This window comes from Grammomys surdaster, unplaced genomic scaffold, assembly GCF_004785775.1.
Source record: "Grammomys surdaster isolate TR1022 unplaced genomic scaffold, NIH_TR_1.0 125167, whole genome shotgun sequence".
Classification (NCBI taxonomy): domain Eukaryota; kingdom Metazoa; phylum Chordata; class Mammalia; order Rodentia; family Muridae; genus Grammomys; species Grammomys surdaster.
The window spans coordinates 36707-52530 of record NW_021620060.1 but is presented as its reverse complement, the minus strand read 5'-3'; the positions used below and the strand labels follow the sequence as shown (position 1 = coordinate 52530).

The 15824-nt window shown below is 41.0% G+C and overlaps 2 protein-coding genes across 5 annotated transcripts in view; both read right to left on the bottom strand.

Moving 5' to 3' along the window:
* Phldb2 (pleckstrin homology like domain family B member 2) overlaps window positions 1-2785 on the bottom strand; it is a 214867-nt gene extending 212082 nt beyond the window's left edge. Inside the window, exon 1 of one of the 4 annotated variants that reach the window (XM_028785217.1) lies at window positions 2658-2785. In XM_028785217.1, the coding sequence (XP_028641050.1) occupies window positions 2658-2663 (6 nt within the window). In that variant the 5' untranslated portion in view covers window positions 2664-2785. The remainder of the gene's footprint in view (window positions 1-2657) is intronic. The other 3 variants (XM_028785211.1, XM_028785210.1, XM_028785215.1) reach the window with 3 other exon arrangements.
* Window positions 2786-13015: 10230 nt separating this feature from the next.
* Plcxd2 (phosphatidylinositol specific phospholipase C X domain containing 2) overlaps window positions 13016-15824 on the bottom strand; it is a 29127-nt gene continuing 26318 nt past the window's right edge. The window contains exon 6 of the mRNA XM_028785234.1: window positions 13016-13169. Within this exon, the coding sequence (XP_028641067.1) occupies window positions 13016-13169 (154 nt within the window). The remainder of the gene's footprint in view (window positions 13170-15824) is intronic.

Here is a 15824-nt window from a genome sequence, read left to right as displayed (position 1 = left end):
GGGTGTCTGCCTTTCTTCCTTCCCTCCCTCCTCCCTCCCCCCCCCCCCCCCCCCCCCCCCCCCTTCACTCACCCTCTCTCCCCCCCCTCTCCTTCCCTCCTTCCCTCTCCCTCTTTCTCTCTCTCTTTCTGCTGCCTGCTGATTCAGATATAGAACTCTCAGCTCCTTCTCCAGTACCATGCCTGCCTACACACACCACTATGATGATAATGGACTAAACCTCTGAAACCATAAGCCAGCCCCAATTAAATATTGTTCTTTAAAAGAGGTACCTTGTTCCTGGTGTCTCTTCACAGCTATAGAAACCCTAATCAAGACAGACTCCAAGCTAATGTGTGTCTGTGTAGTTGCAGATGTTCAGATATTGGAGCTCTAATATAGTGGATTAATGGTTTCTACTAAAAGCTGCATTCTTCCAAATCCTAAGATAATAAAGGTAATAGGGTATATTAGCTGGAATGCATGAGATGGTAAACTCTCGAGTTCCCAGAAACCTGGAAACGTCATTTCATTTTCCAGTTTTACACTTCCAACAGGGACCATGTGTTTAAGGGCATGAAATCAAAGAGGCTCAGCCCTAACCTCAGAATGAACTAAGCTCACTAGGATCAAGAACACCCTAGTGATGGCTGTACCTGGCTAGACTTCCTTTTGCTTCCTGCCTGTTTCCTCCTTTATGCTCCACCTAAGAGGTATGAAGCTGCTTATGCTGTTTGGTCACAGGGGCACCTAACTGGCAGCACACAACAACAGACTAGTGCAGAATCTGTGTTGAGGAGCATGCTTTACCTTGCTGGCTTGGCTCTCTGGACTATGCTACTGTGTGTTCTCACGTGTTCTGAGAGACTTGACACTTGACTGAGGAGAAAGACAACAGATTGGGAACAAGGTAGAAGTTAGTTCAATTCTGGCTGACCACAGCGTTATCATGGAAAAACTAATTTGACTTTCATGGCTGTAACTTTCTAATATGTAAAAGGAATGACAGTGTCTATGCTAAGCCAGTCAGTCTCAGCAATAATCTCCCCCTAGCTAATATGCAATGTACAGAAATACCTAATCTACTGCACAGACCTTGCAGCATGAGCTACATGCTACACAGAAAGGATATGTAAGTAATAGAAGGCACCTACAGCACTGTAGGTAAATCTGCCAGTATATTTGAATGTCCTAAAGCATTTGCCCACCTCTGTCACTCATGTTATTTACAAACACGCTTGACGTTGAAGCTATAGACACATTTAACATTTTGTAGGGCATCATCACAGAATTCACAAATGGTTATTTTCCAAGGCATTCCTGGGAGGCAGCTCTGACATTGTCCAAACAACTAATGGTGTTTAATGTCTGCAGTGGTCTCAATTCCTGCATGTAATTAACTGTCAAGCCACTAAAAATTCCAGTCACAATCCTCACCTGGGGGTATTCACTTCCTAGCCAGAAATGATTGACCAAATAAGTATCATACATCACTTTGTTTAGTGCACAGGCCAATCTGTTTCCTAAATGGAGTTCAGAAGAATCAGTACCTTCCCACCACAAACCACCTGAGTAATAATTGTAAGAGCTAGAAATCATTACATAGGCCTGACAAGTCTGTGTAGTCACAATATGCCACTTCTGCAACTAATAGGGCAACATTCAGACTAAAGAAGAATGGATCATATTTGTTAACAATAAAGATTTTTGGAATGTGTAAAATTGAGGACATTTCTATCCCCTCCCTATTGTTTCTAGATAATCTGCTCTCCTCCAAGAATAAGCTAATTTCTTGTTGGATCATTCAATTACCTTTCCTGGGTCTCCAGTGACAGCTGAGGCTCTCTCTAAATCTACAACGTCATGTGTTTGAGGTGAAACTAGGCATTGGGTCTTGATTGAGTTAATGAATCACTGAGCTGATACGGTTCTCGGGTGCTTAGAACTCTGGAAAGAACAAAGACTTATAGGGGTTAGAAAAGCATATAGGCTCTTGCTGACTTTTGTGAATATTTTCTATATAACAATGTGTATGTGTGTGTTCTATGGGGGCACTCAGTTAGGCAAGGACTTTGGTGGTCCTTCTTTAACAGTAAGAAACATTGCTGGGTCAGTAAATGATTGACCTGGCTGCTCTGGTGATAAGCTTGGGTAAATAGCCTTGATTCTGCTCCAGGAATTTCTGGACTTTTTAACCCCTTAGGTTCCAAAGCAGGAAAATGCTTGTGGTTTTCTGACAAATCCTGTCACTTGAAGTTGACAGCTTTCAGAATTATATGGACTGTCCTCTCTGGTATCATCTTGTAAGCATAAATAAACATATAAAAGTGAAGTTCTTGAGCAAAAAGCTATGTTGGTGGAACCACCATCAATGAAAACTTGTCAATCAATCACAGATAGGATATTCTATAACAAAAGAGGAAAATAAATCTCTGCAAAACTGGAAACATTTAGAGGAATAGTCAACAACTTTCAGAGGAGAGAGAAGACAGTAGAAAACATAGCTTGCTTTCCAAATTATGTTGATGGACAAGAAACTGAATTCTCCTGACATACAGTATTATCTACCACCTCTCCTTCAGCAGGTCAATGTCAAAGAAGTCCTGGTTTATGAGGTGAAGCAAAGTATTTGTCCAGTGATTTCGAGAGAAGGAGCAATAATTAGATAGGTTACGTACCTCCATTGCTGCTTTCCTATCCAAAGTCTTTCCTAGCTTCCTTCCCAGCTGGAGAGTCTAGGGCTGAGGCAGAAGCATCCACTCTTCCCCAGGAAAGAAAGGGAGGTGACCTCTTTTTCCTTCCCTGCTGGTCACAGGCACCAACTTGTGTATGGTCAGGAGTATGGACAGATGTGAAGGAGGGAGTCTGTGGTGGTCTCTGCTGCAGACCTGACCAATCAATACACACCAGGCCTACTCAAATCCAACCAGAAAGCTGGATGGCAGAACCAGAGAGCAGGACTGGGAGGTGGTGGCAGAAAGCAGAGGCTGATAGCTGCAGACTATCCAGCAGAGATTACTTTGTCACTGTATTCTATAGAGGAGAGGTCTTGAGAATAATCTACGTGAGAAAGGAAAGCTCTACTATATCTGAACAGCTTCAGGAGGGAATTTGGAGGATCCTTTACTACTTCTCCAATTTAGTAATAGAATTTCTTCTATTGATTTTTATTTGAGAACTGTTTTACAGTTCTTTGAACAAATAGGGTTGTATGTACAGAAGATGTGTTATATCTCAGACATATTATCATCTATGTTACAGTTTTATGGTGAAGGAGAAAAGGCTCAATGGAGTGATAGTCACACAACCAGATTAGAACCAGCTCTGCTCTTAAAAGTAATGCCTACAGTAACCTTCCCATGACATAGTCTACAGTAGACTGACTAATATCTCCCTAAGGATGTCCAGGCCTGATTCCCAGACTGTGACTATGCTACTTTACAGTAGCAGTTTTCAACTTTTAGGTCAAATATCAGATATCCTACATATCAAATATTTATATTGTGATTCATAACACTAGCAAAATTACAGTTATGAAGTACAGTGAAAATTTTTTATGATTGGTGATCACCACCACATGAAGAATTGTATTAAAAGTCACAGCATTAGGAAAGTCAAGAACCACTTCATTACATGGTAAAATGAACATTACATATTTTATTATGGTGTGTGTGTGTGTGTGTCTGTGTGCCTGTGAGTGTTGGTACCTATGGAAGCCAGAAGTTAAGTTCCAGGAAGTGGAGTTACAGGTGCCTGGGAGTCACCCAACATGAATGCTGGAAAGCAAATTTGGATCTCCTGGAAGAGCAGTTACAGACCCTTAGCCACTGAGCCGTCCCTCTAGACTCAGGAATATAGATTGTCTTTTGAGAGTCTAATGAAAGCTACAGACTCTCTACCATAAGGGAGTACTCATTTAGTTAGAATTTGAGGGCATTGTGTTATCATTGTGCAGCATTTCAGCTCTCCGGAACTCATCTCTGGTGTGTGGTAAGTTCACAAGGCCGGTGACTTTAGCAGATGTCAGACTAATGGCTTCTTCCCTTTATGCTTTACAAAGGGGTAAAATGAGGTCCCCTGGGCCTAGATTGAGTGACTACCCAATTAGGATCAAGCAAGAAAGTTTTCAGGTCCCACAGCAGCTGAGTTCTCAGGTTAAACAGAGAACAGCTTTCAGTGGCCTCCTTATGCAATAAGAATTTACCATTCAGAAACTTTCTGAAAGATAAATCCTACTCTTTAGATGCCTGGTCCCTTAGATTAAAGCTCCCTAACCACCGAAGCTGTCTTTATCACATGATGCTCATGGACAGAACCCAACACTTCTATGCTCCTCCAAGCTGGATGCTACCCTCAATCACCAGCCAGTTGTGAAAACATCCTGATCAGAAATTTGTCCAGGCTATCTTGCGTGAGGTTTGAGGCACCCAGCCACTGTCCCTAGTTTGCAATATCTCTCTCTCTGTGAGACTGAAAGGTTTCAATTCTTTAAAATAGTAATACACCTTCAGTCACAAGGACCAGATTTGTGGGGGGGGGGGACAAAAACATGCCGCTGGTTAGAATTCCTTTTGGGAAAAAATTCACACACAAACCCAAACACCCAGGTGTTGTGGATAGTCCCCAGACTTATATTTTGATACTAATTCCCCTTTCCTGTGAAGGGCTGCAGAGAAGGTGTGAGTCATTACACAGGTGAATTCTAGTGAACCTTCTGCCATTCTTAATATGTAAAATAAAGGCTGGAGCTGGTGATTGGGCAGAAGAAGGGAAGGTGGAGAAATAAAGTTTGGTGGAAGAGAGCAGAGAGGCAGACTGGAGGAAGACAATGGAGGAGGAAGAGGACGAAGGAGAGGACGACTGGGAAGCAGGAGGTAGAAGGACAGATGCAGGGTCTGGAAAATCCTCAAGTTATAAGGGTCTCATAGCTAGGGAAGAGTAGTGTAGGGGTATCTGCCCAATCTAGGCTTACAGAATATACTCATAATTACTGAGTTGTGTTTTCATTGACCGATCATATTTGGGTTGGAGATTTAAATATCTCCCACTACAATTGATGCCCCAAACCCAAGACTTTCAGGCACAGGGATTCACAGAAAGGCAATCATTTTCAGAGGAGAAGTAAGATTTGCTCTTTGTTTTCGGTATTTACCCAGTGTGGCCATGGGTGGGGTTGACACAAGGGACTTTTCTCCTCTTTAGCATGAATTGTTTTAAATGTGGAAGATGGATGCGTACAAAAAGTATGAAGTCCTGAAAAAGAGCAAACAAAGAGCGTGTAAGAAAAAGTGCAGTGGAACTTGGTTCCGGGGTAAGTGTGTGGGTGGCAGCATCAGCTGTGTCCCCCACCCAAGGAAGTCTAGAAGGGTCAGAAATGTAGGTTATTCCTATAACTTCTTCACAACATGCTCTTTAAAGAGCTGCAAACAATCTTGAAAAGGAAATTTATAACACTATTGAAACACCACTTGCTACCAAGTAAATACTTGCCACAAAATAAATACAACAGGAGTAAATCGACATCAAACGTCAGCTGGATACTCCAGCGTCTTTCTTTTTAAGTGATAAAAACGTTTCCTCAGCTGAGACGTTGCTCTTAACTGATTGGAGTCGACTAAGGGGATACTCGTATTCGTTTTACCTAAGGACATGATCACCTGTAACCATGTAAAGTATCATTAGACTGCACCTCACCATATATGTCACCAGTGGTATGAGTCCCACTGTCTGGACAACACATATTTGGTACGGGAGTTTCATAACTTTTTTCACCAAAAACCATATGTTTATTGATTCTTTCTAAGATATACCCTAAGAAATAAAGAACCACCATTTCCAGTAGTTGAATGTAGAAACAGATGACGGTTACTTCTTAGGACATTGTCTCCAATGTCTTCCTTACATGCCACTGATTTCTTTACCATTGACCTCCCTCACAATTGGGGTGGGGAAGAAAGAGAGTGATCAAAGTCTAAGTGCTCAGTATCATCCAGACCTTTTGCTGTAAAGCCCCATGTGTGGACCACACTGTCTGAAGTTCTCTCTTCTATGTCTTAGTGATTACTTCCCACCAAATCATTCAATCAATATGCGTGTTATCAGGCAACTGAGTTATAGGCATGGGGCTAGAGAGTGTAGGTTGCAAAGTCACACCTCTAGCAGAAGTAGCTGTCACTGTACTTTTACAGATAAAGGCTTTGCCTACAGTCACACAGATGGGAGGTGATGGACTTCATTTTGAAATTCTGGTCCAATCATGTTCTATGCTTATAAATAAATAAACAAATCTGTGTTTAGGAATTATGGAGTCCATCCATAATGCAAGTGCTTCCTTGTCAGAGAAGCAATGCCTCCACCAAAGACTTGCTGAGAAGGAGAACAATAACTTTGCAATAATGGGATATGAATGAAACCCAGTTTGATTGCCTTTGGGCCTGGTTATAGTATACCACATTCATGAGGTTACAGTGGTGAAACCTGGTATTTCATAGAGTCATACATTGTATATGAAAGTGTTTTTTTTTTAAAGGTGATTCACTGACCATGATGGACATGAAAGGTGGCCAGAGGCAGGTGTGGCAGCTTCATAAAAGCAGCACATAGATACAGATAGAGAATTCCCACCATGGCATCATTCTTAAATCACAGAGGTAGCTTTAACAGAAATACTGTCATTCCTAATGATTTCTCCAGTACCTGGCTTCATGAGATGCATTGTTACTCAAAATTAATTTGATCTCTGCTAAATTGATTATTTATTTATTTATTTTCCCCTCCCCTTCTCCCTCTTGTTCCATTCTTGCTCACTCCAGCCCCTGCTCGCTCTGGTCCCTAAATTGATTTTTATAACAACTCATTATTTTGGAAATGCATAAGGCAAAAAATGGGGAATCTTTTTGATGAAATAAAATAGACCTAGATATGACATTAAAAATAATTACGAGAAGACAGAGAGGTCAGGTTAGTCTTCTTTATTCATCCTATGCATGGCTAGGTAACCTCTGAGTATTTTTGCATCGAGTAACTGATGAAATTGGGGTGAGGCAGAGATGGTGATCAAGTGGGACTATGGATGTCACTAAGGACTGGGCTAACTTTAGCAGGGAGAAATGAAGTGCTCAGGATGGATGTGGCAGTGTACGAATTCCACACACTGCCCATCTTAGGGGCTGCAGATAGGCTTAGATGAATCTTCTTGATACCAAATCTTCAGCTCTTTACAACAAAGAGGTAGGTCAGTAAGCAAATGTTCATTCAAACCAAAGAAACATGGCTATTAAAGATTCTTATTTATTATTAGGTTTAAACCTTGTTAACTGGCTCAAATCAAATACAAGGAAACACATCATATGGGCAGACCTATTAACACTTTGTTTTTTCACAGTTAAAATGAGGTACTGTGGCTTCACAATAGTTTAGGATGAATCAAGTGATTTAATCCAGGTTTTAAGAAAGAAGAGATATAACTCAACAATTACTTCCTAGAGAGAAAGAAGGCAAGTGAAGTGTGTGTGACAATGACAGTCAGGCCACGAAATACATCTCAGAGTGTCAAGTAGCATAGATGCACAATTTTATCCCTAACCTTAACATTGGTAAAATTGATTATTATTTCTTAAGTTTAGCAAACCACATGCATTGAAGTTAAATCAATGAATAGAAGACAAAATATAATCTCCATTACAGCATTTATCAGGTACACAAATTATCTGAACTGACCAAGACTTATTTTTTACTATGACAATGTCTGTAATTTTAAGTTACTGATCAGAGAGGATAAGTATTACAGTTGGCATGTACATGATACAAATAATCCATACACAACCTGCATTTAACACTTATTCACTCTGGGTAATAATTAACAGCAGCAAGGTATTATTTCTAGAACATGATCTAAGAGTTACCATCTTGACATTAGAGATTTATAATTGACATATTAATGCTATAAACCAATAACAGGTATGACACTGCAACTATACAGAGCTGCCAAAGGCCTATATGACTTTTCAAAGTGCTATGCTTCTTAATGGGCTTAACGCCGCGAGCAAGCCTGTGCTATATGACTTAAACATTGGTCCCAATTCAGGGCTTTAACTAAGCATAGTTCTAATGATTGGGTGAGAGCAGGAGGCAGAATAATGCATTTGAGAAGGCTAAAGAACAACCACCATCATGGTCAGAGCATCTTGTGATGCAGGTGATGGAGATGCTAGGTGACAAGAAGGAAAAGTAGAATTCATTCTATGAAGGGGATGGGAAAGGATGACAGAAAAATGTGTCGAGATTGTTGATGCAGTTGCCTCAACAGATGTGCTTCTGATTTCCCCCAAAAGAGAGGAGGGAATGGTCTTATTCAAACCATTTTGTTTTAAAATGGGTTTGGTAAATTGTAAGGACAAGTTTGCTGGATTTGACGCTAAAGCACAGTATCTAAAGCAGGAGATCCTTATCTTAGAATATTTTTACTCTGTCTAAGAAATCCATTTTTTTTAATGACTCAATAGCATCATTGTAGAGTTGCTTCAGAGTTAGGCTAGCTCAGACATATGACCATTAGTGTCAGTGTGTGTCGCAGGAAGCTGGGGAATCAAACGTTGTGGACTTAGGAGGTCTCTTGGGGCAGTAAGAAGCTGATTAGAACCATCTCGAATTGAGAGGAAGTTTATATTGACACCACTTGTTATTCAATCAGTCCACTGTCCCTGTGTCCCAAAGTGACACTACTGAGTAATGAAACCTTGGTATCACCTACAAGGAAGCAGCTGTGGAAGTGGGCTAAGATGTGCTAGACAGTTAAAGAAATCTAGAGGGACTTCTATGTTCTTCTATGCTGCACCAAATGAGCTTCCTGTCAGCCTGGATGTTTGATACTCTCAGTGTCTACTGTTTCTCTAGAGAAAGCCTACCTCTCAGTGGCCCATGTACATTTTGGCAGATTTCATCGAGCCCCACACATTACGTAGACTCCAGAAGGTATAACACATAGTCAAATTCTACCAGACTGTATCACACTCTTGCACGACTCTAACCATATTCTCTGCATGTATGCACAAAAGGAAGAATCATGCTAAGCGTGCGTCCCCGGAGTACAAAGCATTTAGGCTGAGCTCTAGGACTTCATTTATTTTATGAACCAGCCATCTGAGATTTGCATCATTATTAAAGATAAAAGAAGCAGCGACAGCTTAGCCTGGGACCAGTTGCTCAGCTAAGGGAGGGGATCTCCTGGCTATGGCTCATTCATTAGCCTGTTCTGTTTACCAGAACTTAACAATCAAGGACATCATAAAACCTCAGTGATGATGTCAGCTTGTAGTCCTTTTGCTTCTCAGAGAAAATAGCAGTTTCCTTTCAGCCTGGATTTCTTCTGGGTCTCCACCTTTTGCTTTGTGCTTATGGGTGGGCTGTATCATGTGTCTTTGGAAATGCTTCCTACTAGTGAGACCTAACCCTAACCCTAACCCTAAACACTGAAAAAAAACATGCAAATATCCAGACATATCAGTAAGCTTCATTTAATCTCAGAATACTTCATTTCATTGCCTTCCTAGACAGAAGCATATATTTTCAGATGTGAACATGAAGCTATGAAAAAATCTGGGATTCTTAAGGTCTGTCATTATCTCTGCTCAGATCTTGTGCTTTGCTTCGCATGTATATAAAATGTTGGATTTGAACTCTACACTCTAGATTAACAGTTCTAAAAACTTCAGGGTTTGGACCCAGCACTAGAGAAAACAATGACTACCAAATCTTATGCAGCAATATAAGCATTTTTTTTGTATGACCTCTAAGATCTGCCATGATCTCAGACCAAATCCTCAAACACTCACCCATCTCTTCTACTACATCCACCCTGACCTCTCTGTTCAATCCTAAGAAAATTGTCTCCATCCATAATATACTTGGAACTTCTGATAAACTCAATGTTCAAGCCCTGAGACACTGTTCTAACCCACAGAGACCTAGGGCATCTAGGTCTGGGTCATTAAGGAAATATGGCTGTGTTGGAATGGTGCAGAGAGTTCATGAAGAACCCAGTTAAATTTTCAAAAAGAAATGGACCCCAATTCTCTGAAACTAAGTTAATTAAGCAGTTTTTTAGTTGTTCTTGAAGTTGATTCTGAATAACTATGAGAGTCTTTTTTTTTTAAATTGAATGACTCCCATATTTTAGAGAACGTGTGATATATTTGAGTCAGAACTCTTATTTGTAACTATGGCAGAATGAGCCCTGGGGCCCATGTTCTATTTTTTTCTTTTTCCAACTCACTTGAGTTTCTGCCTGGTCTTTAAGGAACAGAATACATGTAGCCTTTACCACATTGGAAGCCTTTTCTTGGGGCAGAGATTTGAGTAATTCCTGGGAGGAATTGTGACTAATCCTCCCCCTACCTCCCAGACTTACAAGGCTGGGATCCTAACACAGCATGGACAAGCTGGTACATGTATACTCCTGTACTCACTAAGGGAGAAAGGGCCCATATGCGTGACCTCGGAAGTGTTATGTGCTTCTGTGTTATGCTTAATGGTACAGCATGCCAAAATTGAGGTGCACTTAAATGTCAGAAGTGAAATACAACTGTGTATTTAAGAACAAAGGGAGAAAATGAAGTAAACAGTTCACTGAACAGTCTGCAGCCTTAAAGTGAAACTAGTATCCATCCGGTGCAGATACCTGCTGACACACCAGGCTCCATAGCACCAAGCACCTGGACAAAGCTGAGGCGCAAATAAAACAGAGCAGAATGACTCTCCTCTTGCCTCCTTATCTCTTTGCCAAGTAACAAAGGGTTAACAGATAGGGAATAATCTAGTCCCTTGAAACTAATTGATAATTAAAACCAAAACCAAATCAATAATGCAACAATAAAAAACAAAAATAAAAACCTGAGGGTAGGCTAAGGTTTTGGGAGCTTCTCTGTAGAGCTCAGCATCACAACTGAAGGGAAATTAAGATGATGGGGGTATGCATTCCCATGCAATGAGGAAGCCTTGCCAAATTTGACAAGATCATTTCAGAAGCCACCTCGGGGCAGGATTCAAATTCAAGAACAGGAGAAGCTAAATAAGGTTTTCTCAGAGGCATTTGTGCTGTGGCCTCCATGAACTATAGAAGTGAAAAGTCAAGGCCTAAATTACTTTAGGGAAAGAAAGGTCAGATAGTTAGCCATTAGGGGCATGCATGTTTTCAATAGCTCACCCAAAATATCCCCACAGTAGTCAGCATGCAAAACTGACGGGGCAATCAAAGGGAGAGATGTGAGAAGAACTGGAAGAACGTCCAGCAATCTCTTTAAATGCACATCCCCACCCAGGACTGCCTGTTTATATTCCTCCTTAGGAATGTGGAATCTGACACCTCCTTAGGGATTCTCAAATAGGGCTGAAGGTTAGCAAAGCACACTCACATACTCTCTTGGCCATTATTCCTAGTTCTCTTCCCAGTGCTCTTAACAGAAGTGCCCGTGGAGTTTTTTATGACTCTTTCACTTCTGTCCCTGTCATGCCTTTGGCAGTAGCTTCCTAGATCTGGATCACATCCACACCCATACAATTGTCCTCAGCAGGATTGGGGTAGGGGTAGGATATCTACAGCAAAGTTCCGAGGTCACTCACAGCCCCTGAGATGCACCATGCAGTGCATGGGTGGATGACCACAGCAGCATCCTGGGTAGGAAAAGTCCAGTAAACATCTGTGAGTATTCCTCAGGCAAGGAACACTGCAGATCTTTACTCTATGAATAAATAAATCAATAAATATACAAATAAAGCAAATGAAACAAAAGAGGGCTCTTATCAATAAAAAGCTACCTCTTAATCAATTAAAAAAATTTCCCCTTGTGTTTCCAAGCCCTCGTGCAAAGGCAGTTGGCAGAACAACCCACAGAAAGTAGACTGAATGGAAAAACAAGCAGAGACATCCAGCATTGCTTTTTTTTTCCTCACTTGATGACATACAAGTCATGCTAAATGTCCCCGAGGTAGTCTTGTTTGCAAGGAGTTACAGACTGGCTCCAAACCCACTTGGAGCGTCGTCCTTTAATTCCATTGCACGTTTCCACGAATCCTGTGTCAGCCTCCACGATGTCATAGACAGGCATTGTGTCGTGCAGCAGACCAGGACACAGACAGACAACCATAAAATATGATTGTGCTATCTGGCTTGAAGACTTCGCTCCAAAGAGGATTTTGCCAAAATGATCCAGGCACTTGCCTGATAGTCATTTGGGGAGAAAGCTACAGAATTAAATCAAAGAACTCCGGCATGCAACAAACATGCATGTTTAGTTCATATTGGGCCTTCACACAAAAGACTTCCCACTATAGTTCCTTTCGCTTAAAAGATGGGGCCCAAAATACATTAATATAAGAAAATGCATTTCTAATGGCAAGGGTAGTGTGCACTATTTATATGAAGAATAAAGGTGCCCACTTCCAGTCCAAGATATGCAGAGCAAGCCTGTGGCTGAGCACTGTGATAATAAACATATCTTGCTCTCGTAGAAAAGTGGTCATAGGGTACAAATCATGAGAGACCTGGTTCTTGGCTCCCTAGGAACCCCTTAGAGCTCTAGGTTGATGGCAGAGACCTCTTAAGGGTGGTCCATGCCTGCTTGTGCCATTCTTCTGACCGAGAATGCCTTTCTGATTTAGTCTTCACACAGGCTCAAATGACCCCAGAAGACAACAGGAAGCTGGGCCAATTAAGATGTTGCACAGCCCATGGAACCTGAAAAGAATGCTTCCATCTTCTGTTTGCCATCACAAGCCACTTGGGGAGACCCTAATGTTAACCATAGGAAATATGCATTCTTCTCTTAGACTTAAGGTTGTAAAAGTCTCATTTGGGGAAAATACAATGAAAACCCTTAGATTTTTTTTAATCAAATTAGCTATGTGAGGAAAGGGAGAGGGTCTTCTTTCTCTTCCTCACTTCCCTGTGACTGCCTAGGAGTGAGCCATCTTTACTAGAGCCCTCTAGAATTCTACCTTGGATCAACAACCTCAACATCACATTAAACAAAGCATGAATTCAACATGTCAGAGCTCGATCCTCTAGAAGGTCGTTCAACTCAATCACAGTCGTGGCAAAGTCTATCAGGTCCACGAAGTCAGATGTGATGATGTTGACGCCCATGGCTCCAGGCTTTTGAGTCTTCACCCAATCAAGGATGGCAGGGAGATTCCTACACAAAGAAAGCGTTGGGTAAAAAGAGGACAAACAGATAGATAGTTGGGGTTAGACTGACAACTGCAGAAAAGGAAATAAGTCATTTCTGTCACTACAAAGTGTGTATCAGAAACACATAAGCCCCTGGGGTGACTTGAACATAAGCCTTGTACCCCAGGGATATGAATGATTCTTCCACCAGAACTAACCTTTCCAAGGATTCTCTTATTCAAAAGACTATTTGCTTCTAGCATCAAATAGATAGACATATTAATAGAACCTTATAACACCAAGTCCAACAGTTGCCTTATTGTTAGGTTCTTAGGGTTCCTCGTAAAAAATTTCAAACATGACAAATCGAAAGAAGTTTTACAGTAAGTAGATCTGCCCCATCTCTTGCTACATTTTACTATTTTGTTTGCCACTTATCTGTCAGTGTATCACTGTCTTTCTGTATGGATACAACATAGCCTATTTTTCTATTGAGAGATACATCGACTGTTTTTAATTTGCAGTCATTATAAATAAACTATTATGGACATTCTTTTATGAGTCTTTTTATGGGCATCATCTTTTATTTTACTTGGATAAAAATCAAGGGACAAAACCGGTCTATGATAGGGTTTATTTATATTTAGTTTTATAAGAAACTGCCAGCGTTTTCCTCAAGGGGGCTGCTCTACTTTACAGTCTCACCAACTGAACAGGAAAGCTCCGGACAGTTAACGTTCTCCCTAAAAATTGGTCCCACTAGTGTTCTGAAGTCTAGTCACTCTAAACCAAGTGTGGTGACTAATGCTTTCGATCCTAGCCTGTGGAAGGTTGAAGCAGGAGGACTGCTGGGAATGCAGACTGGACCTGTATACCTTTTTATTGCAAGTGTCTATATATTCATCACTTGAAGAATTTTTCCACTGAGTTTTTAATCATTTTTTATTCTTTTGCATTTTTGTATTCATTCTCTGAGTTTCATACAACATGGTTTGATAGTATTCACCCTTTCTTCTTTTAAATGCTGAATTTTAGAAATCATTTTTACATCCTGAATACTAGCCTTTTGTCAGATATACATGGCAAACATTTTTTCTACCTTGTAGCTTGCCTTATTTTTCTCAACAAAATATTTTGATGAGCCTAAATTCCTTAATCTTGATGGAGTGTAATTTGTTATCTTGTTTTCTTTAGACAGATTTATTTATGTGAATGTGTTTTTATGAGGGTACCTGCATGTGTGTGCAGAGGTGTTCACAGAATCTAGAAGAGGGGGTTGGATCCCTTGATGCTGAAGTTACAGGCTGAGACCTGAACTTGGGTCTTTGCCTTAGCTCTCTCCAGTGAGTGCTCTTAACCCCAGCCATCTCTCCAACCCCCCATCAATTTTTGGTTTTAATTTCTGTGATTTGTTTAAGAAATACATTCACTTCCAATTCACAAAGATTTTCTTTCACATTTCCATCTGAAAGCCTCAGGGGGTTCACCTTTATTTTACTCTTTAAAACTACCAGCAGTTAATTTTTACAAAAGGCTTAGAGTAAGGGTCAGGATTCACTTTCCACAGAGATAGTTATCCTAGTAGATTAATATTTAATCAGCTGTCTCTTGAATACAGTTACTGGGGTTATTTTATAAACAGAAGACTTCTGCTGTGACAGAGGCTCAGAGCTCATGATGCAAATAAGGCTTTCAATCAAATGTGATGTAAGTGTGAGGGACCACTGAGGAGGAGAAGAGCAACCAAGGCTACTGGCTGTCTGGCCTCATGGTAAAGACAAATCACTAAATACCCAACAAAGGAAGGTAGAAACTGGCCTAGAGCTGATTGCAGGACTAGGAATCCTTTGTGTGGGATTTGCTCTGGCTAACATCCATGGCCCCCTCTCTTCTGTTACTCTTGTTGTCTCTGGCTGTTCCCCCCCCCCCCATTTCTATCCTCCTTTTGAAGCTGCCCTTGCTGTACCGTGATGCACCCTCATTTCTTGGTCTTCTAGAAGGTGATGTTAAAACCTCAGCTCTTCTCTCAGTCAGCAAGACTCACCTGCCCATGGGCTGAAATAGTCTTATGGATCAATTCACTTTTTTGTGTGTGTATGTGTGTGTGTGTGTGTGTGTGTGTGTGTGTGTGTGTGTACTAGCTGGTTGTGACTGACAAAAGTTCTATTTTTAGCTGGGACTCTAAGATCTTAATTTACTAAAATTCCTTGTCCCTCAGCTACTCTTCCCTCAGGATGAATCAGAAAGATAGTACATGGAAAGAGTTCAGAGCAATGGCTGCTTAGAGCAATGTCATGCATTTGGCCAAAGAAAGGGATCATAAACAAAAGAGTAAAGAGGTAGAGAGAGAAACAATTGGGAGAGTAGGGACAGGAAGTTCCTTATATATCCACACAACAAAGTGTTGAGAGGAGGGGCTGAGAAACACAGACCTCCTCAGAGACAAAGACAAAATTTCACAGCATTCCACATGAAGGACACAGAGGTAGTTGAGCCTGTTACATTTAGGGATTCAAAAGCTCCCTGATCAGAACCTGTTTGGAGATCCTGCGCCATCTACTGGTCATTCTGGGGAAATGATACTTGACACCTAGCAGCAACCCTGGTCCTTTGCAGACTATAATCCATACTTTCTAGTTTTAATGATGAAGAAAAGCTCATTTCAGAGACCTCAAGAATA